Source organism: Gambusia affinis, linkage group LG20, assembly GCF_019740435.1.
Source record: "Gambusia affinis linkage group LG20, SWU_Gaff_1.0, whole genome shotgun sequence".
Lineage (NCBI taxonomy): Eukaryota > Metazoa > Chordata > Actinopteri > Cyprinodontiformes > Poeciliidae > Gambusia > Gambusia affinis.
Genome location: NC_057887.1, coordinates 2,074,760 through 2,102,625, shown reverse-complemented (window position 1 = coordinate 2,102,625; position 27,866 = coordinate 2,074,760). Strand labels below are relative to the sequence as shown.

General features: G+C 38.5%; 3 protein-coding genes across 4 annotated transcripts; all 3 read right to left on the bottom strand.

Annotated features, from left to right (window-relative positions):
* Positions 1–342: 342 nt before the first annotated feature.
* Positions 343–13,644, bottom strand: ccz1 (CCZ1 homolog, vacuolar protein trafficking and biogenesis associated). Of its 2 annotated transcripts, none has more exons than XM_044103553.1 (17): positions 13,466–13,644; positions 10,828–10,914; positions 10,653–10,749; positions 10,461–10,558; positions 9,650–9,743; positions 9,471–9,551; positions 8,387–8,434; positions 8,214–8,297; positions 7,054–7,229; positions 6,548–6,629; positions 5,007–5,068; positions 3,891–4,002; positions 3,519–3,552; positions 3,267–3,384; positions 1,761–1,919; positions 953–1,080; positions 343–860 (listed from the first exon to the last, which is right to left on the bottom strand). In XM_044103553.1, exons 2-17 carry the CDS (start codon positions 10,833–10,835, stop codon positions 805–807), a joined length of 1,437 nt encoding a protein of 478 aa, XP_043959488.1. In that variant the 5' UTR covers positions 10,836–10,914; positions 13,466–13,644; the 3' UTR covers positions 343–804. The 2 variants fall into 2 exon arrangements, with proteins under 2 accessions (XP_043959488.1, XP_043959487.1); XM_044103552.1 differs by having other exon boundaries at positions 13,366–13,545.
* A 1,903-nt stretch (positions 13,645–15,547) lies between these two features.
* pvalb9 (parvalbumin 9) lies at positions 15,548–19,825 on the bottom strand. Its single transcript, XM_044103549.1, has 5 exons — positions 19,578–19,825; positions 18,502–18,569; positions 17,928–18,060; positions 16,692–16,801; positions 15,548–15,822 (listed from the first exon to the last, which is right to left on the bottom strand). Exons 2-5 carry the CDS (start codon positions 18,560–18,562, stop codon positions 15,797–15,799), a joined length of 330 nt encoding a protein of 109 aa, XP_043959484.1. The 5' UTR covers positions 18,563–18,569; positions 19,578–19,825; the 3' UTR covers positions 15,548–15,796.
* A 2,850-nt stretch (positions 19,826–22,675) lies between these two features.
* Positions 22,676–24,930, bottom strand: LOC122823676 (parvalbumin beta-like). Its single transcript, XM_044103548.1, has 5 exons — positions 24,835–24,930; positions 24,307–24,373; positions 23,827–23,959; positions 23,168–23,277; positions 22,676–23,081 (listed from the first exon to the last, which is right to left on the bottom strand). The coding sequence occupies exons 2-5, from the start codon at positions 24,365–24,367 to the stop codon at positions 23,056–23,058; spliced, it is 330 nt and encodes a 109-aa protein (XP_043959483.1). The 5' UTR covers positions 24,368–24,373; positions 24,835–24,930; the 3' UTR covers positions 22,676–23,055.
* Between the last annotated feature and the right edge of the window lie 2,936 nt (positions 24,931–27,866).

The window sequence follows — 27,866 nt, the reverse complement described above, 5'->3', positions numbered from 1 at the left end:
TAATTAGATATACTATTCATTGGGGCATATTTTACCCACTAATAAATGTACAGTGACAACAAAATATCCGGCTAATAAAAAATCTTTTCACTTAAGTATTTCACAAAATACAGTGTTTAAAAAGCCCACTGAAACAGAACAAAGCAACTGATTCAGCTTTGTATTTTTGTTGACATCACAAGTAGTTTAAACATGGTAGTAGGCCACAATTTCTTTCTACAGTAATCTACTGTGTCCAGGAAACCCCTGTTTAAGATTAATGTTGTTAATAGTGACCCACAGATGCATGTTTCATAGCCTTTACTTGTGATTGAAAGCTAAGAGTAAAATGCATTTCATACGTTTAGGAAAATTACTTCATTTATTATTTCAAGTTAGTGCAGTTGTATACAAACCCTAACAATAGTTCTGACATGATGACATCTTAAAACCAGAACTGATCACCAAATAAGACTGGAATGAACACATCAGTACATGTGAGTTTTTAAATTAAAATCAGACAATTTCATCATGATCTCAATAAAAATATCCACAAATATATAGGGGCAAACTTAGAGCAGATGACAAAAATCATAAAAATATGTACAGAAAAATTAGATGCAGTACATGTAAAGTCAAATCTGTATTTTCTTTTTTACAGGTAATTACAAGATAAAATTACAATTTTAGTCTATTAAATAAAAAACTTGGTGAGAAAGCTTTTCAACAATATTGTTTTATTTTACTATGCAGTTATTGCATTACGTTGATGCTGCCGCTGAAACCCTGACAGTTGTTGGTGTGATCAGTCGCCATCGCGTTTGCTCAGTCCAAGAAGAAAATGTTGTTGAATTGCGTCGCACAAAGCCTCTTCACTTCCTCTGGAATTCAAAAATGAAAATGGATGAGGTTGAAAACATGACAGCACATTCTGGTTAGAATACACAACTGTACTTCCTGCTGAAGGACATACCATTTACTTCAATCAGATTGGCGTTCTTTTGATTTAGGATCACATAGAGCTCTCTCTGGTCCGACTTCTTGCCGACGACCCAGTAGTCCGTCATAGCTTTTACTATGATTTCCTCATCTTCGTCAACCCTTGGGAAGCAGATTGGCAGAAATTTTGTCGTCCTTCAACATAATTTTCCATACATTTCAAATCATATATTTACATAGGTCCCCTTGATACTGACCAAATGTATGTAAACTTGAATTTGAGGGGAAAAAAAGAAATTATTTATTACCAGGTTTTCTGGCATTTTGCAAGTAGAAATAATTTTGGGAATTCTAACAAACCTAAAGCAAGAAATGTTTGATGGAATTTAATTTCAAACAGTGAGAAAAAATGTGTTTGTGTCTTTTTATTCAGCGTATGTAAACATATGGTTTCGTTTTTACTCTGCAGCTCAAAATACGGAACAAGGAATTGATCCCATTTCTGTACAGTACACTGCTATCGTTTGTGGAATGTCTGCTTTCATGCCAAAAATGAAAGTTTAAAAATAAACTAAACCATAAAAATTATAGCCATTTTATCAGTAATTTTGCAAAACCTGTAAGAACACACAACATAGAATCTCCAACGTGAAAAATCTCTCAGAATGATGTGGCTGTCTGTGGTGTCCTCTGACAGGCACAGAGCATTGAAAGGTTGAAACTAATCACTTGTATCTACTTGGTGCTTTCAGGACGCAGCAGGTTGGCAACATGGCACTAGGAAATAAAAAAACACCACCTTGGATATTTGTTTAATAAAACTCCAGGATCTGCTGCTGTACCTCGCAAAGTCACAGTTGATGTCTCCCAGGATCTTCATGAGGTCAGGGTGGACCGAGGTCAGACACACGCTGGCGGTTTTCCTCATGTGAATGGTGCTCTTCTCCGCCAGGTTCATGTGGTTAAAGTAGATGAACTTGAACTGGGGCTCCTTCTCTGGCCTAGAGCAACAACATGGGAGACACACAAACAGGACAGGATGAACCAAAACGGCTGACGGTGGGTTTTAGCAGCAGTTAGTGGTTCCTCTGAAACTGGGATCAATTTGTTTTATTCCAACAGGAAGTGGATCGCTGAGTGGAAGGCAGCAGGAGCCCAAATTCAGGATGGAGACGTGAATGACAGCTGAGGAATTTGGAACCTTATTATTTATTCAGCACTTTCTTTACTAAGTTGATTACGAGGAGCCCATCGAATTGCCAGGGCCGGTCTAAGATTACGGATCCGGAGCTAACTGATGGGGTCAAAGACACATGGACCAGGATGCCAGTCCTTAGTGGTGCCTTGCTTGAGTTACCCTTTAAGAGCTGCCATGATGAGCTGCAGTAATGTTAGAGTTCTGTCTGTGTCTGCCAGCCAGGCAGTGTTAACACATGACAGGTGATATTCAGAACTGGAATCACAAAGCCCTCGATATGGCAACAGCATTCAGGTTAAAGCAGCATGCCAACTTTGCTGTTTAATTGTCCCACAAAAATATTTCTCCTGCCCTGATGGAGTCTTTTTTTTTATTTTTGCTAATAGGCTACAGAGGCAGTAGTACAAAATAATCACCTAACTGACCAGTTTGAGGAAGAAAAAAGTAAAAAGCTGGTGAAAGCTATGTGTGTGTGTAGGATTAGTTATACAAGTTGTTATAAAAGTGCTGTACATATTAAACATAACTTAAAAGAAATTTGACTTTGCAATTTGATGCCTTGAAATTGTGCCTCTGTCTCTTTAAGAAGCTCCTGTTCTTTCCGACACTGCCTTCAGCGCACCATCACATCAATACTCCTCCATGATGCCGTTTACAATGACCTGCTGCTGTAAAGAGTGTGGTTTGTCTGCATCTTGCCAAGTGAATTCTGTCCCAACATTAGCAGGACAGAATTCATGATTTTGACCAGAATGGATCACAGAATATCTACAATAAACAATCACTTTTCCTTGCTTGCTACCATTATTACAATCATTTACTGTATCATCATTCAACAATTCATTCAGTGAAAAATGTTAAATGTGTCTTTAAAGGCCCAAAATGAATATAACATTCTTAGTTTTCATTATTAGTATGTAAACATTCGACTGAGTTGTATTTGTGGACCCGAAAAGAAAAAGGCCAGTTTTAAGTCAACGTGGTTTACTGAACACAGTTCATACATCACACTGAGGCTTCGAAGACGCTTTATGATAAGTTGCATGACTGTTGTTACTCATGATACGAGACAGTAATACCGCTGAGAAGAGGAGTAAAACTGAATAAAACTATGTTTGTTTGATGGAGGAAGTGAGAAGCTGGCACTGACCCAGATATCCTGCGGTTTATTGTGAACTGTTCACATATATCTGATGCCAGCAGCGTCAGCTGGGGGCCCACCAAGCCGTCCAGCTGCTCACAGAACTCCCTGGTCAGCTCCACATTGGCTGGGAAAAGATGGCAGAGGGAGGAAATTCACTTGCCACAGGATACAAGGTCTTATTACAAATTAATATGAGGAAGAAGACAACACGAATCCATTGAAATAACAAAACAATAAATAATGTAGGCTTTAACTTACCACTGATCATAAAACAAGTAGCGGCGCTCATCGCCTGCAATGGAACCAAAAAAAAAAAGGAAATCGGTGCAGAATCTAGGTCAAAAAGGTTGAAAATTCACACTAATCGGATGATAAGCATTGCTGGAAGTACTTCATTTTAAAATTGAGCCATGTAATCCAGAAAAATCCATCCGTAGAGAAGGAAGAGGTTTAATCCTACAGCTACCATGATAAACAAGAACCAAAATCCCCTCCATTACAGATTAGGTTAGAAAATCATCCTGATAATGAATGACCTGGTCACTGATACACTTATAATATGAGAGAGGATAAAAAACAGCAAAAAAAAAAAAAAAAAAACAGGACAGAGTCAGGTTTGATTCCACACACCTTATAAACGATCAGATGCAGCTCCTCATATCCATCTTCTGCACTCACAAATATTTTGGGGAATCGGAATTTGGCCTCTGGGTCTTTGAGGTTAGCAGGTCCTGTCAAAAACCTGAGGACACGTGGAGACAGGGGAGCGAGGACTGTGAGGTGGTTTAGTGTTTTACATGAGTTAAAAGTTACACAATACATGTAGTGGTTTTGAAATGATGAAATATTCAACATCCATTGTCCAGAGCCCAACGCAGGAGTCTTCAGCCGGAATATCAACAAGTCACACCAAAGCAGTAAGGAAGGGAGCTAATGTTAGCGTAGCACCGTGGTAAGCATAAATCCAGGCCAGGACCCTAAGAGGAGTGAGATGCCCGTCTTATCTATAAGTTTTGAGTGAAAAATGTATCAGCTCAGATAGCCCCAACAAGGGGAATAACAAAGATACAATTATTTGTGAATGAGCTTGGCTTCTATTATATATCACCACCTTTTGTTTTTCCCCACCTCTTTTTGGCCAAAATGTGATTCAGGCAAAAAAAGAAAATCACTTTTGGCAAAACAAAATGACATATGCCATGACTTTAGGAAGGTTGTGATATGAAACTTGTCACTACAGATATTCTAATAATGAAACTGTACATTTTTAAGAACGCTTGTTTATCACGTCCATTGCTCCGTTAGACAATCGGGTTTTTTTAAAATAAATGCCTCTGAAAATGTTTCTGGCTGCCATGCTCTCCTTATTTTCTGTTGCAGCCATCTGAGCTGGGCTGTACCAGCCACAATGACAATAAATTAATTTAGGAAATTGGTTGTTTTTATTGATCTACTAAAATGTTACCTTGGGGTGCAGCAATACATTCGTTATGAATTCCTTACTTTTGGGAGGTGAGTGAGGTAAAGACGTGTAAATAGGTTTTGAATAATGACATATTTTAGTGCAGTAGCACAATCCGCCCCTCCTCTGTCCAAACCTGCCTATGCAGCAGCATCAAACACAGACTGCTGAAAAACATGATGCAAAAGTTCAAGTAGCACACCCAGTGTGACAGCAGCAGATAAATTCTAATGTTTTTTTGTTTTTTTTTACAGAGGACAGGATTAAAGAGAAGATGGAATTACCTCCCATAATGCAACAGATTTCCTGTGACTTCAGGCCTCAGAGGAGAGTCCCTGCCAGCCAACTGCAACAGGAAACAGGTAAAAAACAGAAAAAAATTCAGTTTTAAAAAGTACAAGGCCACTAAAGTCATGTTATTGTAGAGAACATGGAAAACTGTTAAATGCTCAAGATCTCGATGCAGGATTGAAACATCCTGTGAAATAAACCTCATAAATTCATTCTATATGAATTCTGATTCTACTAAGGTTTTTGTGGAGTTTTTATATAAACTCCACAAGTTTTTGTCCGGACTTTGAACATGCTTTGATCATTAGCATTCCAGTGCAGCTCTAGCTGAATCCTTATCCACTTTAGGTGAACCTTTGTCCCAGTCTCAGGTCTTCTCTTCTCACTTTGCTACTTTCTTCTTCTACTACTCTTCAATTTGGATCATTTGCTGTCATTTCAACTGTCAACTTTTTGTGTTCTCTCAGTTATTTTTCTCTCCATTGAAGCTGAACCAGGTGTGGCGTTCTGTTGGTGGTGGTTCCTTCCTGGACGAGGGAATCAGCTGTTATCTTCTCATTAGCACAAAACAAACACCTATATATCAGCTCATCTGTCTCTTTTCTGTGTCTCTGCGCTCACACTGAGCCAGGTTCTGGTTCTGCTGGAAGTTTCTTCCTGTTAAAAAGCAGTTTTTTTCCTCTCCACTGTCGCTGCATGCATGCTCAGTATGACGGATTGCTGTAAAGTCAACGACACAATACAAGAGATCGTCTCCTGTGGCTACATGTTCATCCAGGAGTGAATGCTGCAGGTTAATGACTCGATCCAATCTCCTTGGTTTCTCTTAAATAGAAAACTTTGTAAACTAATTTGAATAATAAACTGAGCTTAATTTATAACTCGCTGCAAAAACACAAAATCTTACCTAGTAATTTTGGTCTCATTACTTGAGAAAATATCTTAGTACACTTGAAATAAGACTAAATTAACTCAGGAGTAACTTTTCAGCAAGATATAGGAGTTTGTTTTAAGTCAGTAATTCCATATCATTGATGAAAATATACTTATTTTATTGTCAGATTATTTCACTTATAAAAAGACATTTTTTTTATGTTATAAGTTAATTTATCTGCCAATGGATTAAAGTGCTTTCATCAATAGGAATTATTTACTTAAGACAAGCCTCTATATCTTGCTGAAAAGTAACTTTTAAGTTAGTTTGTCTTATTTCAAGTGTTCTGAGATATTTGCTCTAGAAATTAGACCAAAATTACTTGGTAAGATTTAGTGTTTTTGCAGTGCAGGATTAATTTGAATGCATGTGTGATAGAACTGAAACAACTCTCTTCGTAAAGAGCCCCGAGACGACACCTGTAGTGAATAGATGCTGTGGAAATAAACCGAACTGAGTCGAGTTGACTGTCTTGTATTTGGCTTCATTCTCCCCAACAGCAGGACACTTCTCTTCTTGTTGATTTTGAAGTGTGTCATTTTAACACTAAAATGTGAAAACGTCCAGTAGGTATGAAGACATTTGAAGGCCTCCATCTACCTCGGGCTCTGAGTGCCTGGGGAACAGCGACGTGGTCAGATACTTGTAGAGGATCCTCATGTCGTCCTGCTCCAGACCACTCCTGGACACACAAGCATCACAACAACAACAACAACAAAAAATCACTTTTAAACACTTTTAAAAAAGTTGTGTTTTTTTCTTGTAACTAAAGCTCAGGAGTGAAATGGACACTATGAGTAGACAGAGTATTTGTATGCTAACTAAATAAACCCCATCCCGTCTGAAGACTGTTTACTGTGAATCACCTTTAGTGAACATCCATGTATTTACCTACTGATCTAGCAGGCTGACAAACCATAAAGAAGATTAAGCTTCTTGTTCAGCACCACCTCTGTTTGTTCAACATGTTTTTATGACTTAGTCATGGGATTCTACTGTTGGAAGTGGCTGCAGACATGCAGGGTTGTTTTAAGGCAGCGGGAGTTGGCGATTCTGGTAAAGAGCGGATTAGCTGGATGAGCGTGTAAAGTTGTAACAGTCTGTACCAGATAAGCTGGTCGTTGTAGAGGAAGGCTGTGTATTTGATCAGGCTCAGGCTCTCCTCCACTCTGTTGACAAAGGACTGGATCTTCAGGTAGGTCATCTTGTCCAGGGGGAAGAAGCTGATGCCTCCGAAAACGTCCAGCAGGTCACAGGACTGCAGGTGGAGCGTCTGCAGATACTGGAGAGCCCAGAGTAAAGACAAGACAAAACAAAAACAAAAAAAAAGGATTAGTTTACAATGCAATAAAGAGAGCAGACTGAGAAGTTCTTGACCGATGTGATGCAGAAGTTCCTGCATCAGAGAGGGGATAAGATGTTCAGGTGACACTCAAGCTCAGATACAGAACACCGCAGCGTCTACTTTCTCTTCGTGTTAAGGTTACACGGTGGAGAGGGAAGCCTGGATCAATTTAAGGTCTTCCCTAATTAAATATTAAATTTTGAAACTTTTATACAGAGTCGGTCAAGGCAAGAGTAGACCTGTCACCAAGACAAATTTAGCTGGACAATAAATTGTCCCAGAAATGAAGGCAATACAATGAATACAAGTTTGCCATCTAGAAGATTGACAAACCCTAACTTTGTAAAGAGCCTTTAATACAGGAACTAGAAGATAATTTAAATAACCAAGAAAATAAATCAATGACCAAAAACAATAAAGTGGGGAAAAAAGAACAAACATAACCCAAAGCATTAATGAAAAAGATTATTAAGTCTATAAATAGAATGGCCCTACAAAAAATATTAAAAAGGGTGAAAATTAATTATCTTATTTAAATTTATCATGCAGTTAATTGATTAATTGGTCAATGTGACAGGCTTATGCAGTTATGTTGATGGTGAGAAGTAGACAGAGTCAAGGCAGGTCGCTAAGGGCCGAGAAATGAACCGCGACTCCAAACATCATCCTGCTGTTTTTACACACACACACACACACACACACACACACACACACACCCACACACACCGATGAAGTCTCTGGAACTGAGGAGGAAAAACACAGACGCTTATAGAAACACCGACAGGCTCTGGTGACTTGAAAAAAGAAGCAATGCTGGACTTAGTTTGACAAAGACAATATGTACAGTCCAAAACAAGGCCAAACAAAAAAACACCTAGCAACAGCAGCCAGCTGGACAGAACGGAAGTCGGCAACATTCACCCTGTAGAAGAACTTCTCAAGCTTCTGGATGAGCAGCTCCACTCCGCCGGATTCCATCGCTCGACCGAAAGTCCCGTTAAACAGCTGCAGAACCAGAGAAATGACAAAATGATTGAAAGTACGATTTAAAGAAAGTATGTTTTTACTGGAACCAGGTGGTCTAAAACTCTCACCTTGTACATACTGTAGCACTGCCGGACCACCGCACCATAGACTGTATCCTTTGAAAAGAGAACATGGCGGTAAATTGGAAACAATAAATAAACTACCAGAAGTTCATGTTTTTATTTGTGTCATGTGACTCCAGTGGAAGTAATGATAATGTTCTGGAGCGGCCCAGCCAGAGTCCTGAATTGAATTGATCTGTGGCGCGAGCCTTAGATTAGGGTGATGGTTAGGAGGCCCTCCAACTCCAAAGAGCTGGAGCTCACTGATAAGAATTCATTGATAATTAAGAACAATATGAATCATTTTCAACATGTTGTTTGTTAAATACAGAAAAAGTATGTGAAACTTATTTTTTTAAAACTGACATTCCTTTTACATTTCTTCCTTATCTTTTAAGAGATGCCCGTCTGAATTCCTATCAGAACCAAACTGCTTGGTTGAAGATAGATATTTATAAATCTGAATATGCTGTAATATTGATGCATTTTGGAAATCCCTGAATTCAAGCTAAACCCTGGTAAATGTACACTGTTTCCACAAAGAACTGACCTGCTTGTCAATAGCTAACGATAACATTAGATTGTCTATCCCTACAGAAGCTAACAGGCCAGAGAATGAAAGAAGCATGGATAAGCAAATGTACACATTTTAGAATAAACTAAAGGTAAAGGTCATTTAAAGGGGCACCATTATGTATTTTCTAGTTACATAATATTTTATAGCATGATCAAGTGACTATATTACCTTTGGTAAACATGACTTAAAGAAATAGGACTTTATAATTAAACGAATTGAAATCGGGCCTCTGTCTCTTTAAGAAACTCCTGGTCTTTCTGAAACTCCGCCTTCAGGAAGTCATCACAACATGGCTCCTTTATTAACCCTTTAACATTTTTACCAGATTTCTGCTGTAGGCTGTGGATTTAATTCTATACATTAATTAAATCTTAAACATAATATTTAACGACTGCAATAATCAACATAATATTTTAGAAGCAAGTGAATGATTTATGATTTTCCTCTTAAATAAAAGCAATAAGATGAGAAGTTTTAAATGTTTTGTTAACAAGGTATTCCTCATTAACTCACAAGTAGTTCTTCTTCTTGATACTCTATTGTGGGAGGTTTGCCATCTTTGTTCGGTTTCTCAATCATTGGGTTTCGAACCACCTGCGGAACAAAAGCACAAGAAAAACAACATAAAGATTATCTGACTAAATATTAAAATAGGTCCAGAGAAATAGAGGCAATCTGTAGCTGCTGTATACCATGACGATCCAGAAATTTTCTTCTGGCTCAAAGAAAAACTGCCGATTCTTCTGTGTGTGAAGGGATTTTGCTGGTTTTGTTGGACAGAAGGTCCTGGAACAAAGAAGTGGGTGTGAAAAAGAGAAAGAATTAAAAAAAGATAACTAACCAATCCTTGGTGGGTTTTTTGATTAGGAATTGGTTATAATGTTACAGAGATATTTCCCTATTCCCTCCAGGTTTTTGTTTTTTCACAAATTACCTGCAAACATGAAACCATCAGCCTTCCAGTTGCAACTGCAGTAAAATGAGCTTCTACAAAGTCTTAAAGGGGCAGTATTATGTGTTTTCCAGGAACATAGTACCATTTTATAGCACAATCAATTAATTATGTTAGCTTCAGTTAGAAATGCTGTATATGTCAAATATCACTTAAAAGAAATTTGACTTTGTAATTTAACCCCTTGAAATTGGACCTCTGTCTCTTTAAAAGCTCCTGTTTTACACAGCTGAATGGTTGCCACGGGAGATTAAAGGTTTTCTCAAACATGCAAGAAGAATCAAAGCAACACTCCATGTATGCTTATGAGGGAATAACATGAAGTAAAAGTCAAAAAAGTCAATTTTAAATAATAATGCCCCTTTAATTCATGGGAGGTGAATACAAATACACAACCCACTGTCTGATTTTCAGTCATTGTTTTCCTTCATGTTGGTGCATCACCTTAAATCCCAATCAATTACTTAGGAGTTGGAGGTTTTAGTGACAAAAGACCTGAATATTGCTTTTGCAGAGGCATCATGAAATCAAGTGTTAATGATGTGTTGTACCTGGTGAATTGAACAATGGCTTCACAGAGGCCCACATTTCTGATCTTCTCATTCTTCTCTATCTCACTGGGGTGATAAAACAAAATCTTTTTCTCTTCCTGAAAGAAAAAAATGTGACATGAGAAACTTAGTCCAGAACAGGGTTTTGCAGAGAGGTCAGAGAGATGTCCTCCACTGAAAGCCCCCTCTCACCTCTCCTTCCCGAGGTCCAAACGAAGGGTTATAAATGAAAAAGCTGAGAAGGGATGGTGTGTACTGTTTGTCTTGTGCTCCTGAGGCCATTTTAGGACTGGGAAAAGACAAAGACAAAGAGTTTGGACATGGAAACCTTCAGTTTAATCCACTCTGACCCAATGCCATCACTTACCTAATCATTAGAATTAGTGAAATTTGGATTATGGTTTCCTTTCCTCAGGTGAATGTCTGGTTACCATGCAGGAAGGGTAGTCATATTCTAGAAATTAGAATACAAAAGTCTCATTTATCAGATCAACAAAACCTTTTGTAAATAACAACCTTGAAGCAGTTATTAAACATCCTTTTCATTAAGCCCATATTTCTGCTTTTAAAAATTGTTTTTTATTGGTCTCACGTAATATTCAAATTTTAAATGTTATGTTTTCATTAGCTGTTAGCTGAAATATCAATTAAATTGATAACACCAAGTTAATTAATCTACGGTATATATTTTCAATAATATTTTAATTTATTGAATGGATCTTCTGAGGGATTTACAATAATAGTATTTTTTTTCAGTCATCACTCAGAATGTGATAACTGAGAAACGTGATCTTCGATATCAGAATTTTACACATCCTTGTTGACCCGCGCTGACATTTGACGTGCTTTTGGGATTGGCACAGGAAGGAGGAATGTTTATGATCTAACTTACAACTTTACTTAAAAGGGAAAACAATGTTTTTTCCACAGGCAGATATGATTATGAGATCCTAAAAGACAGACTGCCTCTTGAAAAGCTTCTTGTTTCTTTGATGTTTCTCATAATAAATCCAAATGTTTCTTATTCTCTTTTTCCTCCTCACACAACGTTCCCACCATGGTGAGCTCTGGCACCTCAGCCATTAAGATTATGGATCAGGTGGGGAGATTAAGGGCACACAATGTCCTGACTGGCCACATCTACTATCTTTATGCAAAGCATGAACATATGGCATCCTGCCAAATATTAAATCCAAGCAGTTCTTTGCATGTCATGGACAGACCTTAGATGAAGGTCAAACTGCGTAATTGTACACAAGCATACAGGCAGCATACTTTCTTAGTATATCTACTACGCCTGTCAAAATAAGCAATTAATGGCACAATAAATTAAAATGAGCTTGATAATTCCCATTATGATGAAATTTCGTTGTCAGAGAGTTCTTAGTTCATTGTATTTGTGTGGGTTGTGTGTGTGTTTTCTATATTTCCGTTTTGTTTATTGTTTTTGGTTCTTGTGTTTAATTTTTGGATATTTAAAATGTCTTCCAGTTCCAGTATTCAGCGTTCTTTCCAAAATGAAAAGGCGAACTTGCATTATTATATTACCAATATATCAGTTGAAAATGGTCCCAAAACAACACTATTGTTGTTTATCACAACAATTGCTGGGACAATTTATTGTCCAGTAAAATCTGTTATTGGGACAGGCCTAGTATCTAAATGACTTCAAATCCTAAAAGGTTCACATTTTACAACAGCTTTGGTTTTGGCCTTGGTTTCATCTGCTAAAATTATTAAATATTTTCAAAAAGCTCAACAGAATTTACCGACCCCAAAGGGTAGAGGGCTTCAGAGTTCTTGGGCTCCTTTTATTTAGCAGGACCACGACTGGCTCAAGGGACTTTAAAAGTTGCTGAACACTGTCCTAGGGACATTCAGATGGAAACGTTCTGAGTTGTATGCCAGTAACTGACTATTCAGAGCCCTACCACTAACAGCCAAGATCATAAAGTGATGCACTTGAATGGATGGGGGGCCTGTGGAGCAGGACAAGATACAATGTGACATAAAAAAAAAGTAATTTTCTCTGAAATCTGCCAGCAGCATACTGTTCAACCTGCAGACGGTCCACGACTGCTTTGTTTAGGCCGCTGGATAATGAGTTGCAGAAATTAAAACGATGAAGAAACAAATATGACAAACAATTTCCAGTTCTGTTCTAGAGACGATACCACTTAATCTAACAATATTTTATAAGTCCAGATATACCTTAAGGTTCCTGATGGAAAACTTGGCTGAAGAGGTGAACATTCAAAGAGTTTCCATTAGAGTTGTGTGCTTTTCTGGAGCACAAATAAGTTCAGTTTTACCTTAGTTTAGTTCGAGAAACATCTTACACAGTTTAAGCAGTTGTGTAAGACATGCTGTTTTGCTGTCTCGTGAGGCCTTAAAGAAATGTAGAACTGAATATCACACGCGTAGAAATGATGAGAAATCTTTAAAAGTGCTCAAAATGTGCTCAAGAGGGAGCAAGTAAACCAGAAATAACAAGGGCCCTGCAAAGGCAGAAGTTCTATGTCCGCAGAGTGAAAACTCACTATTTATTGTCGAAGTATTCCTAAAAAAGAATTGATCTGCTCTTGTAAACAGTTAATTCGCTGTTTAATGTCATCAAGTCTAAGACGGAGTAAAACCTACAAGCCGAGGCAAAATCTCACAAAAAAAGAACTAAATATGTAAGAAAACAAACCATTCATTAACGTCCTTTAAAATATTACTGTTGCATCAAAATGTAACAAGGTGAATTCAGATGTCAGGCAGTTTAGAGCGTAACGAGGACCCTTTAACTTCTGCCCATGAACTGTTGCTCAGCCACCGATAAAGCTAGCACAACCCGGCTAACAGACTAGCATGTTCCTATAGCTAACCTCAAGCGCAATGAAAACTGACCGGAAGCACTCACCTCGCAAAGCATGCAATTGAGACGCCCAGCTGCACCTAGTTATTGTGCAAATAAAGGGGAAAAGTATGGAAATAACTCAAAGAAACGACATGCCGCTCACATTATAGCAGTTTCCATCGTTCACTTCCTGCTTTTGACATTGAAGGGTTACAGGCTTAGTTGTCCGGGTAGTAGAGACTTCAATCGACTTAAAAGTTCCGACTGCAGTCGTGTATCAGCAGTAAAATGTCAGGAACTGTCCCACAGTGATGTTTCTTCTTCTTCTTCTTCTTCTTCTTCTTCTTCTTCTTGTTTTTTTATGGCGGTTGGCAAAACACAGTGATGTTTTATTCAGATCAAGGCGTATATCTGAAAAATCTGGTGTCACTGCAGTCTGAATCACAGAATTGTCTCCAGTTAGTACTTGACATTACATTATTCAATAAAGATAACCTCAACCCTCCCAAAAAACAACTTTCTTTCCGTAAGTGACTGGTGTCTGATTCTAGTTTTCATATAGTTCTTGATATTCCGATTTATTTCATAGTCAAATTCAGAATTTTAAGCGACTTACAGCAAAAACTTCATGTATGTATGTATGTATGTATGTATGTATGTATGTATGTATGTATGTATGTATGTATGTATGTATGTATGTATGTATGTATGTATGTATGTATGTATGTATGTATGTATGTATGTATGTATGTATGTATGTATGTATGTATGTATGTTTTCCAACAATAAATCTCATGATATGGTTTGTGAGGAGGCCTATGGGAGACTGAAATGACCCAATTTCAAATCATATTGCCAATGCATCCATGTTGATGATTTTCAATCTCAACTGTAAGAAAGAGAGAATATGATTGGGTTAAACTGCTTGTAGTGCTCTTGCTCTGAGAAATCACACAACTATTTAGGGCGATAGAGGCCAAGCATTTGGAAGGACCATACAGAGAAACCAATCCCAATGAAAAGTTAAAGCAGGAGTATAAACAGATTAGTAACAGCTCAAGTTCTGTTGATCATTCTCATCACTAGAGTTTGCTTCAGCTTCTCCATCCACTTCAGCTCATGGCTTAAGGTTCATTCATCCGTTTTCTGTACACCCTTCTCCTTAGTGGGGACAGGAGGTGCTGGTGTCTATCTCCAGCGAACGTTTCAGGCGAGAGGCGGGGTCGCTCTGGACAGGACGCCAGTCTGTCGCAAGGCAACACAGAGACAGACAGGACACACAACCATGCACACACACAATCACATCTAGGGAGAATTTAGAGAGACTAATTTTGGCTTATGGTCATCAAAGTCAAACTGTGGCTAAGAAACATAAGACTGGATGCCTTAAAACTCAAATCAATTGTTTTTTAAGATTTTGTTGGCTCTAGTGGCCTTTATTTGAAAGTAGCAGGGTAATGAGAGAGGGGAAAGACATGCGGCAAATATCGGTAGGCTGGGAATCGAACCTGCAACCTCCGCCACGAGGACTAAGGCCTCAATATGTGGGTTGTGCTTTGCCCCTGCGCCACCACAGCACCCCAACTCAAATCAATTGTAACTGCATCAGAATCTGTGCCAGAAATACTCAAATGTTGCTCCTCCATCATACTGCTAACTAATGCTAACTGGTTTGTTTCCTGCATCTTTTTCGATGACATTAACCCAAGTGCACACAAGTGAGACACAACCATTTTATTCTATGCAATTAAAATGTCTTGTATTTTCTTGAAGGGGAGGACTTTTTCTTCATTCTCCAGATGTGTTATTTTTTTCTCAGTATATTATTTATCAAAAAAAAGAACACCACAGGTGGGAGCTTTAAAATACACATAATTTCCAAACAATTGCAATATTACTGTTTGTGCACATGTATGTTTGTGTATTTACCTACTTAAGAAATATGGTCTTTCTTCACATCAAGACATTTAACCAAAAATAGTTAGTTATCATAGCTTGCATTGAATTACTAAAAGGTCAGATGAATAGGTCAGAAAGGTTTGAGAACCTAGAAGATACTCTGACATGACTTCTGTGTTCCCTGGTACCATATATACTGTTGGACAACCTGCAGGCTCGTTGGTACAGAGTATCTCTGTGTTGACCTGTCTATAATATCAAACTTAATCTAAAATTTTGCCTGATGTCTGATTGTTACACCTGGTGGGTGTGGAAAATAAATCAATGAATGAAAGCTATGCACATATATGCTTCCAGATGTTTATTTATTTCATTCTTTGTTACAGGCTGAATGTGCATAAACAACAAACAACGGACAAAGAGAAAAGACATCCTAAAGCTTGGAGTCTTGAAAAGGAGATGTAAGGTCATTTAAAAATCATGAGCACACACAGATTGAAATAGAAAACATTTGAAATTCCTGGGAATGGACGCTCCTATCAGAAGACTCCAGAGGTCGGGGGAATGACCAGAGGCTTCTTTCTGTTGGTAGACCTCAGGACAGGACCATTGTCTGGAATTCTGGAGAAAAGTGAAGCATATTGAGTTAACCACAGTTAAGTTGTATTCAACATCTGAATTAAATGAGCCACAAGACAAAATTTTTTTTGTCTCTAATGTAATTATGCACATGGCCTCTGACAGCCTGACAGCATAAAACTAGTATGTCTTAACTTGTCCTATGCACATGATGCTGTTGTTTTTACGCCTCCCTCCAATTCAGTTTGTTTTTTTACAGTTCAAGTAAATTTAATTAGCTTCATTTCAAAATACATGTCATCTCAACAAATTTCACAAAATTCATTCATACAACGTTCATTTATACATAACAATTCTGATATATCTAACAATGTGGTCAAGTTCAGTTTATTTTTCAAACTGTTTAAAATGCATATTCCTCCTCTAACCTCAATCCATGCACAGTGATGAGGAATTGCATGTGAACGTCTTAAGAAAATTGACCATAAACCTCAATGTATTTTGTAAAGTGTAAAGAAAATAACGTATAGTTTAAACTATTTGCAAGTAAAAATCTGAAAACTGGCTTTGTGCATCTAGAAACCACATTGTTTGTCAATTCTTTGCAAAATAGCTCAAGGTCAGTCAGATTGGAAAGGGAATGTCTGCAAACATCAACATTTCAAGTCCTGCAACAGACATACAGTACAGACCAAAAGTTTGGACACACCTTGTAATTGAATTCAATTCAATTATCAAAAATGTGGAAAACCTTAATGTCACTAAGGTGTAACACATCCAAGCAAATTTAGTGTTATAAATTTGCTTGGATGTTGTTGTTTTTTTAATTTTAGCTCTATGATGGGAGAGTTAATGGAGTCAGCGCTTCCTGTCATTTTAAACCTGGACGATGTGAAAAATGAGACACCAACCATCCGCTCCAATTCTGCCGTCGCTGTTCTCATCAGCTGATGAGACGAATTTCTTGGTTTCTGCATCGCTCAGGGTCCGTGCCCCAGGGACGAACCGCTGCAGGAAGAACCTACAAACACACACACACACACACACACACACACGCACACACACACACATAAAAACATGACATTGAAACACTCATCACTGAGCTCGGAGAGGCTGAATTATACAACAAAATATAACAAGAGTGCTTATCCTGGTGTCTGACTTGTATTGAATTTTTGTTTTCTATCTTATGCAGTTTACTTTTACTTAAGACAAAGTTTAAAATCGTTGGTTATTAAACATGTCTGTAAATGGTAAGTTTTTCAAGTTCCAAAAACTTGAAGCATGTTAACTTACCAACATTGCAGCAAGACAAGGAATTATTCAACTTGTGGTGTTATGTTATGAAACTACAAAAAGAAAGAACATTCTCCTCCTCTGGCTGTTCTTGACTGACTGAAGGCTGTGGTTGAGTTAGCTGTTTTGTTTTTACTTGAGAAGTTGAAATGTCCAGGTTTGAGAAATTAACAGAACGTTTCCTAAAAGCCTGAATTTTGATTGGGAATTCCAAGTTTTCTCTCCAACCCAAAAGTCAAAGTCCAAATTGGCTGCCTTACATTTAGAATTTGCTCAAAGTTGTGCAGCATTCGTATGTCACTCTGTGTTTTCTTCACACAGTGTCATGCAATCTCCATTAGTGAAGATGTTGTCATGGTAACTGAGAGAATAAAAGGCATCCAAATAGAGTAATCTCATCCTTTAAGAAAATTACTGACAATCCAGAGTTTCCTCTTAATGAGATTGTTTCAGAATGTCAGAGTGGCTTCAGTCAGAGGGTTCTTCTGAACTGCAGTAATACAGACTGCTGTAGGAGATGCTTTCTGCCCTCAGCCATCAACATCAACTACTCTTTAGAAACACGGCCTAAAATGAGTTACAAAAACATTTAATTTACAAAGAAAGTATTTTGGATTGAATTTAATTTATTGTTTGGAGTTAATCGGGTCTCTGAATGTATTGTTTATCAGATTTCATTCCCAAATCCGAGTTACATGTGCGCTGCAAAGTAGCCAATTTATTCATATTTACCAAACAAATACTATAGCTAAACATTGCCTTAAGGCTGAGAACTACAGGAAGTACTAATTGGGATTGTCAGTATCTAAGGAATAACAGGTTCACTGTCTCGCAGATGAGTTTTTACCCACTTGAGCTCAGATTCCTCGATGAAGCCGCTGTTGTCCTCGTCAAGGATCTGGAACACATCTCTCACCTCCTTGGGTGTCTTTGAGGACAGACCACACAGCTGGAAGAACTTCTTATGGCAGAACGATTCTGGAGCTGCTCAAAGACACACACACACACACACACACACACACACACACACACGCACGCACACACACACACACACACGCCCACACACACAGAGTTTGTCATGACCCTGACAGTCACCTGGTTGTGAGGATTAAAGCAGCATGTGGCTGTGTTCTTGTTTTTCATTTTTAAAAGCCCACAGAAATGTCCGGTGCCACAAACGGAATGAATCTTTTCAGACTCTGATATAAAACAAAGTGTGGAGAGGATTAAACTCTTATAAGATGAAAAGTGTATTTAAGATATGCATAGCACTGAGGCATCATATTTTGAGGTATTTATTTGAATCACTATTGACTTAATCTTACAAGCCTTTTGATCCTGTTGGGAAAATCAAGCTGAATTACTGATCAAACAATAATCAATTGTCTGAACTTAACAGGAGGATGTATTTTCAAGACAAGGTACCTTCACAGTCCTTGACTGCATTTTCAATGGCCTCTGCTGAAAGAATGGAGGTGAGTGACATGTTGGTCCTGTAACATACAAAAGAAAATATTAAACTGTGAACATGAGCACACAAAATACAAAACAGGACTTTCATGCTCTATGTGTTTCCTCTGGATCTATTTTTATGTTTTAACCTTTCAGCTGTATTTAGGTGGACATCCGGACCCCAGAACAGACCTGTTTGCATCTGAACATGCTTTGAAAAATATATTTTATAGATGTATTTTATTAGAGTTTTAGAACTGTAATAAATTCTTTTGGATTTATGCTTCCTCATTAACTTTCCACACTTTGAGGAGTGAATGCTGCAAGTCTCAGATAGAAAACTTCTTAAAGAAATTTGAATGATGTACTAAACTTAATGCACCATTTGATAACTGGGATTAATTGAAATGTTTGTATGACTGAAATGAAATGACTCTTTTTAAAGTGGCTGAAGATGAATTCTAATATAAGTAAACTGAATTAAATGAAATGAAATGAATGATTTGCAGAGGTTATAGGTTGAACTAAATAGAAATACAACATCATCTTTTGGTGTAAAATGTGGAGTTAAAAAATAGTATGTCACTGAACCATGCACCTTTAAGATGGTAAAAATGAAGTGGCTCAGTTGGGACAATTTTCCTTTTTTAATTAGCTAATCCATTCTCTATATAAACCACATATAATGCACTAAAACAGACTCGGACCATGCTGGAAGTTCCCAGTTATTGGATGCTTAATGCGTGAAATTTATCAATAATAATTTGAGTTAAATGCACTTAAGCAATAGCAGCAGTCAACTTACTGAAAAACACACATTTCTAAGTAACGTCACAGTTTTAACAACAGCTTTTATATAATCAACAGTCAGCCTAACCTGTCCACTCTGCTGCTAACTACCATGTTATTACATTAATTCGATCCATTTGCATGTTGACAAAGAAGTCTAGGTAACGTTTCAGATATGAAGTTCCATAGTTCAGCTGAAGCTGCTGAGAATAAATGTCATGCTGCACCTGATCAACTTCCTGTGCAGCTGTGGGACTCACCACTGTTGACTCGTTTGTTTCAGTCCAACTCCAGGGCAGCGGCAGCAGCAGCAGCAGCAGCAGTAGTTAAAACTGCTTCCTGTTGACAGTTGTCTTATATATTCCAGTCACAATGCTCAGAAGGATGCTTGAGTTTCTAATGGATCCGGGGATCAGATTCTCCTGCAGTCACAGCAGCCTGCTTCTCGGATTCCCAAGTGTCTCACCTGTCTTATTAACCTTTCCTGTTTATATCCAGCTCTCCCTCTGCCCCGAACTCCCTTAACTCTACTGGGTGGATTTTATCCAATCAACTTTTTTTGCGCTCAGCATCTCTCCCCTCCCTTTTGTTGCCTGTCCATCCTCCCTCTGTTCAAAGAGTTCACCGTGTTCAGGTGCATCGAGAACCTTCAGCAAATGATCTCCTAAATGTGGAGAAATACAGGCTGTATGTTTAGTGTTGAATATTAGATCCTGTTTGTTACATTACGTTGGTTCTTTCCAAGTAAGGCAGGAAAGTGAAAACTACATTATTACCTGTTCACTAAATGTCAACCATTCTAAGAAATGTTAGATTTCTCTAAAGTTTACAGCATGGGATCACACTACTAAAATAAAAGATCTTAACCTCTTTGCCTGGCTGCTGTGAAGTGAGGCTGTGTGTAGAATCCTTGAGTCATTGCTTCTATGACCCTGTGTCCTGGTGTGCTCCTGTATCAGTATTTCTCCATAAGTTTCCTGTATTATAGTAATCACTTCAGACATCCATTCCCATCATCCTACAAGTGCCATAAATCTTTAAATTTTCCAGACACATAATGCTATTTTATAGCACAATCAAGTAAGTATTTAACCTTCAGTTATTGCACAAATGCTGTATTTCAAACATGACTTAAAATAAATTTGGCTTTGTAATTTAGCACCTTGAGGTTTGGCCTCTGTGTCTTTTTTTGTCTATTTCTCTGCCTTTCCTGAAACTCCTCCTTCGGGAAGTCATCAAAACATGGCTCCTTTATTAACCCTTTAACAACGTTTTTACCAGCGTTGCTCCTATAATGAGATCAGCAGATTCAGTTAAATTCAAAAGTACTTTATTAATCCGAAAGCAAAATTAAATAACAATAAGATGTGCAGATTCACCAGCTTTTTGCTAATTGCTGCTTGCTAGTGTGAAGGAGCTGAGTGGGGGAGTTGTGGGATAGGGCGGCAGTGAGGAGGAGCTGCGTTTTGAAGGCGGGGCTAGCTCCACCCGAGCAGATTGCACAGCTGAATGGTTGCCATGGAGATTAAAGGATTTCTCAAAGCAACACCCCAGGTATGTTTTTGATGAGGGAAGAACTTTATAACATGATGTAAAGCTCCAAAAAGTGTTTTTCACATGATACAGCCCCTTTAACTTTCTGATGCAGATTAAAATGCTGCTGCAGTGGGAAAAGCCAGATCACAACTGCTCCAGAAAGAGCAGCTTAATATTTTAGACACATTTAAAATATTGAAATTGTATTTTCATAATTTAAGAAATTACATTATTTAAATGCTGGTGTATGTTCAGAAAATAGAGTGGGATCTAAGATGCTTTCATGCCAAAGTCTGGTCACTTAAACTGATGATCTTGTTGCCTGCCAGGGGAAACTTGTCAAACCATCTGACGCTCCGCCGTCCCTGGAGACTGTAGTCAGCAGTAATGGCAGCAGCTGGGAGGAACAAAACTGCTTTTCTAATGAGAATCAGGGGAATAAATCCTGTTTCCCCCACTCCACCTCCAACTTTCATTTGTTATTGCGTTCTAAATGAATTCTTTTTTAAATCTATTTCCTAAATCTTGCACTTAACTCTTAATATCATCCAATGGAAAAAATAAAAATGACTAAATGTGTGAATTTTTAGTCTTTATATTTATTTTGGAAAAAAAAAATCTACCAATTTAAAATGTAGGTGACTTACTAGCACCCTCTGGTGGCTATTTTACATTAACGCAGAGCTTGTCCACACTTCTGATATAGAATTGAAGTTCTAAAGTAGGCAATGTGCTGACTTTGTACTTCTTATACTAGGGGATTCAGAATGACTCTGTGTAGAGCAGACCTTGACTCTTCCTTATTACTTCCTCATAACTTTATGGCAGAGAGAATTTATGTGTCACTCTCAAAGAGCTCTCTGTGTTCCCAGTTCAAATCTAATTTGCTCGTCCCCTTTGTGACTCATTCAAGTTGGAAGAACAAATATGATTGTTATGTCTTACATGGCACACAGTGGCCTTCCTGAAAATAATCCCATAACTATTTGGTATCTATCTTTACTGATTCAGGGTATGGCTGGATGTGCTTCATGTACTGTTCTTATGACTTCATAATGTTTAAGATGATTTATTACATATCTACAAATTCAGTCCTTCATTTAAGGGAAATTAGAGTAACAGATCTGTGGACTGTGAGCAGGGCTGGTCCAAGCCTGTTAGGGGCCCTAAGCAGATTCTCATGTGGGGCCCCTCAAACCAACATGTCATCACCAGATGCTTCATGATTCCTAATCTGCTCCATGTGTGAAACATATCTACAATCATTAGCATTGTTTGTAATTAGCTTGTATCATACCACTATTGTTATGACTGATAGGACTTTAACCTTACAGGAGTTGCAAACCTCCCAACTTTTCAAAGCTTACTTAAGATTTTAGCAAAACCTTTTAGCTAGTAAAATGATTGATTCAGACTGTTACGAATTACTTATTTTTCTTAAAGTTTAAAACTAAAAGTGTTTAACTTTCTAAGATTCAATTGAGTCTGTTTGAGGTCAGTTTCTTGACAGCGCTCCATCTACCCATATAGACCCCAGTTTTCTCTCGTGCATTTTTCCTAAGCGAACTGAAATTTGGATGAGCTGGTATAGCGCTGCTGCCCTTCAGGTAGAAAGTCCTGGGTTCAAATCCCAGCCTCAAGTCGTTCTTTCTGCATGGAGTTTGATGTTCTCCCTGTGCATGTGTTGGTTCTCTCTGGGTACTCTGTCTCGTTGCAAACAGTATTTGGATGGATGGATGGATGGATGGATGGATTGGTCTTGGTCCAGCCTGTGCATTATCAGTTTTACCTCAACAGCCTATTAAAAACCAGTTTCAGAACGTTGTTATTGAAAAAGAACCTTTATTGTCTCATCGTCCGTCCGTTTTCCATAAAAGTGCATCATTGTTGATCTCACAGCATTCAAATCCCACACAGTAAAACGACGACAGGAGTGAGAGAGAGAGAGAGAGAGAGACACAAGTCAGCCATGCCATACATTTAGTCAGGTACATTCATCGTGGATAGCACTGGGGTGAGCACGGCCTGAGAGAGAGAAAGAGTTGTTCGTCTGGTCAGGGGGTCAGAGGTCAAATATATAAAAGTGTTGCAGAGTCTACAAGGGGTAGAGTGAATGGGAAGAGGAGAAGAGAGGAAGAGGATGTCTTTGGCTCATGTTGTTTCTTTAGAGTTGTGAAGCCAGATGTTGGTCAGTTTGTCCATTTAACCCTTGACCATGGCAGCAAACTCTGCATGGAGAAGACAAGGAAGGTATTGTTTCAGCTTTCACGCCTCATTAGTCCAAATGGGTTTGATTAAGGAGGCGCTTCCTCACCATCAACTCCGATCTTGCCATCACCATCAGAGTCACCAGCCTGCAGGAAGGTCTTTGTCTCAGCATCAGTCAGAGCTCTGGCACTGGCAGAGAAGTTCTGCAGGAACAGCCTAGAGAGGAAAAGTAGGGAAGTTTATTTAGTGACATAACAGTTTTTTTTTTTTTCCCCACCAGGGGGTCCTTTTTGTGGGCTCTAGTGTCCCTTTTTTCATGGTGGGCTGACAGGAGGGGGGAAGACATGCAGCGAATGTCGTCGGGTCTGGGAATCGAGCCCGCGACGGCCGCGTCGAGGACTGGGGGCCTCCAAGCGTGGGGCGCGCTAACCTCTACGCCACCGGAGCACGCCCCAATATAACATATTGTGTGCCTAACAAGTGTCTTAGCTCATTTGCTTGGGAATATTTTACAAAACTGTTTGATTGAGGACACGATTTGTGGAACCAATTAATTGGTAATCCTGCTATTCCTTGAACTGACTACCGGCTGGAGCTTTCCTGTTGCCTTTTGTGCTTGAAAGTAAAATATTTTCTAAGTATTTTTTATGATTTCTCTTGGACTTTCTGTGGTTACATTCTTTCTGAATTTACCCTCATTGAGACAGTCCATATCGTAAACCTTCAAAAGCTAAAGCCTAAAGAGAGATTAGAGAGATTGTTTACTTCAGCTCTTCCTCCTCAATGAAGCCGCTCTTGTCCTGGTCAATGATGGCGAAGGCCTTCTTGACGTCATCAGCAGACTTGGCAGCCAGGCCGACCTTGGCAAAGAAGTCCTTATGCTTGAAGGAGTCAGCGGCTGTGAGGAGACAGAGAGGAGGATCACATCAGAAAGTCAAGAAATGCTTCAACACAACCCTGCTGCTGGTGCACAGGTTTCTGTTTGCAAGCACTAGTATTTACTTGTAACAATTCTGTCTCAGCATCAGTCAGATGCTAAGCCAGACGTAAAAAAAGGCTTAGCCACAATGTTAGTTTTGCATCTTTTTCAGTGTTTTTAAAAGCTGCAGCCTTTTAACTTGATGGTTGAAATAATATTTTAAATCTTCTGCCTTGTATAACAGGTCTACTAACATGGACAGCCTTCTCAGAAGCTTAAAGAAAGTGAAAAAAAAAATTACTTGACAGTTTTATTGCTTGGTTTACCTTGGCAAGCTGCAATGGCTGCACTAATGTCAGCATCACTCAGAAATCCGGCGAATGCCATTTTTAACTGAGGAAGAAGAGCAGAAGAAAAACCATCAGTCCAAGACAACAGCTTTGGGAACATCAAACACATTCAAATAGATTAAGTCTGGACCAAAGAACATCTCAATGTACTTTGAGTTTACAACTTTGAGTGTACACAACTACAAGTAATCTTCAGCATCTACGGTGGTCCGGATCAGTAAGTAATCCAAGAAAACAAAAAGATCATTTCAGGTTGTCCAGGTTTTTCCAAAACCAAACCCTCCAAGAGAAACGATCAAATCTTCTTTGGTCTCAACAGGTTGAGTTTTTTTCCCCCCTATTTTGTTTCTTTTCCAGTCCAAAGTCAGGCACCGGGCTCCTGATGTTCAAGAAACAGACCTCTGTGGCCCTTCATTTTGATTTGTATCCCATTTTACGAAGGAACACCCTTTGAACCGGAGGCCACATTCGCCTACAGGTCTGCTGCCCTCCAGTGAAACTCACCTCGAGGTTATCTCTAAGACTAGAGAGGATTCGCTGAGATGAATCTGCCGACTGCAGTGAACACCCCAGCCGCTCACACCGCCTTATATATGCTCCGCTCGGCCGAAATATGATGCATAGGCCATGTAATGAACACTGTGTGCGAAGAAGTCGGCTTGAAAAAATGTGTCAAGTAGACAGAGCCGTTCTATTTATAAGTACATAAATGAAGATGCTTAAATGGTAGGCCAAGTGTGGGCCCAAGCGAAAGTGCTTGATATTGCATCAGGCTAATAATAAACGCTGCTGATTTGGGTAAAACACACTGTGTGAGCAGCCTGTTGGTCTGAGCTGCTACTCGCAGAGTGAAGAGCGATCTGAGGCCTAGAGTTGTATCAAGAGGTGGTTCACATATTCAGACAGACCCAACAGTATTAGTCTGGATCCTTCATTAGTTGTGCCTTTCAACAAGCCTTTTACTGAACTATAAAATAAAGGTGAATTATAGACTCTTTTGGAACCGAATGTCTTCATATTAACTTCAAATGACAGTTTGGGAGACTTATTATATAGAACATCTTTCCGACAGTATCATGTCAGGAAGATGCAGCTGTTATGACAGGATTGAAGCAGTTAAAACATAATTTTTAAAAGAGAACAACTACGAAATCTAAAGCATCACATTTCTAATCTACAGTCTTATTCAATAAATATACAATAACAGCTTTTAAGCAGACGTTAAACATACTTTTCATTACATACACATTTCTGCTGTTAAAGGTAGGTTTTTATTTGTCTGATGTAATATTCAAATTTTAAATGTAATGCTTTCATCAACTGTGAGTAGAAAATCATCATTACTAGCTCAAATGTTAGACACACAAAGGAATCAGTGCTTCCTGTGTGTAATTATTCTACATAATGTGTTTCACTAAGTGATAAAGTTCATGAAATAAATGGACTTTTCAGTAATATTAAAGTTTTTTGCATGGGTCTATATGGTTTCTGTTTTTATGTGCTTAAATTTAAAGGAATAATGTTTGACTTTCCATAATGACTTTGACACATAAATTGTATGGAAGTCAGAGGAAGAGGAAATTTCTCATTTCTTTTATTCACAAGTGAGTTTTATTTCAGGCCTGCAGTGAAGGAAGGACCATTTAGGCCCAATGAAACCTGTTTCTCTACCAGCTTGATTTGCGATGTGACAAAGGACGATATTTATTATGCAAGAGGACAACATATATTTATACATCTACATATATATAGATATATGTATATATCTATATATATACATATATATATAGCTATATATATACATAGATATAGATATAGCTAGATATAGATATGTCTAAATATAGATATATCTGTAGATAGTTATATATATATATATATATATATATATATATATATATATATATATATATATATATATATATATATATATATATATATATATATATATATATATATATATGTATAAAACAGTTAATTTGGAATGTTTCAATCTAATCGTATATCATCATCATCATCATCATCATCATCATCATCATCATCATCATTTACTGAATGGCACCGGACAGCTCCTATTTTTGGACCTGCTCCACTTATTCAGTCCATTCCTCCTTATGGGGATGAAACTATTTGTGATGCTAGTTTAGGAATCTTTAAAGGCTAATATGATCTGTCTCATCATCGTTGCTATTATCATCTTCCTCATCATCAAGTTGACACCAGAGCTGGGTTACATAATGAGCTCTCAGCCTGAATCAAAACAATGAGATTCAAATGGGGAGGAGCACAGGGGTCTTTCCTTAACATATTTGCTCTGGTGGACTTTGTCCAGGCTGCATTCCATTATGGTGGCAGTAGTGAAATAATTCCATCCATCCATCCATTTTCTGTTCACCCTTGTCCCTAATGGGGTCGGGAGGGTTGCTGGTGTCTATCCCCAGCTAATGTTCCAGGCGAGAGGCGGGTTCACCCTGGACAGGTTGCCAGTCTGTCTCAGGGCAACACAGAAAACAGACAGGACAAACAACCATTCACACACACACTCACACCTGGGGAGAATTTAGAGAGACCAATTAACCTGACAGTCATGTTTTTTGGACTGTGGGAGGAAGCCGGAGAACCTGGAGAGAACCCATGCATGCACAGGGAGAACATGCAAACTCCATGCAGAAAGATCTCGGGCCGGGAATCGAACCCAGGACCTTCTTGCTGCAAGGCAACAGCTCTACCAAATAGAATTACTTTGTAAATACTCAACTTTAAACTTTTAGATCATTGAATTGCACCAGCTGCTGCGATCTCAGCTGTAATAGGAAAACTATAAATGCAGAAGCATTTCCAAATCTATTCTCTCCCTGTGTAAAACATACATTCCTTCAGATTATTTTCTGGCTTTCTGAGAAAAAGCTCTCTACGTTTAATATATGGCCTTTAACATTTGCTCCGGTTAAATGAGGTCCTCACCTCAAACGACTCAGCCACAGATACTGTAACTATTCCTGCCTGTCTTCAGTATCGTGATAGGATTACAAATATCTAACAGCAGGAATGACACCCATCAAGCAGAACTGTAATTTTATCCAGTGCAGGAACATCCCTGTTACATTCTGAAATGGTCCCTACTAATAGTGTAGTAATGGGATTTTGTTTTTCTTTTTACTAAGAATTTGGAAGTTTTTAAAATCAAATGGTATTTCTTCTTTTTTTCATGATGTTCTTGGTTTTAGGTAAGTTTTAGACAATTACATTTAAATAATTTTGCTCAAATTTCCACCTTTTCCTTCACTTACGCTGCAAGCAGAAATAGACGTGGCCCCCTTGTTCTCTATCCCCCACCTTGAAAGAAAAGCTGTGAATAAATGTGACTCCCAGACAGAAGCCCTTTAAACTGGCTGGCTCAGAAACTCTACCCTGTTCCCAGACATTCCCCTGGGTCACAGCAGGAGTCCCGGCCTCCTCCCTGCACCAAGACTCTACAGAAGCAGTGCCAGACACCAGCCATCCTGATCCTCCCTCTGCCAGAGCTCCAGCTGGATCTG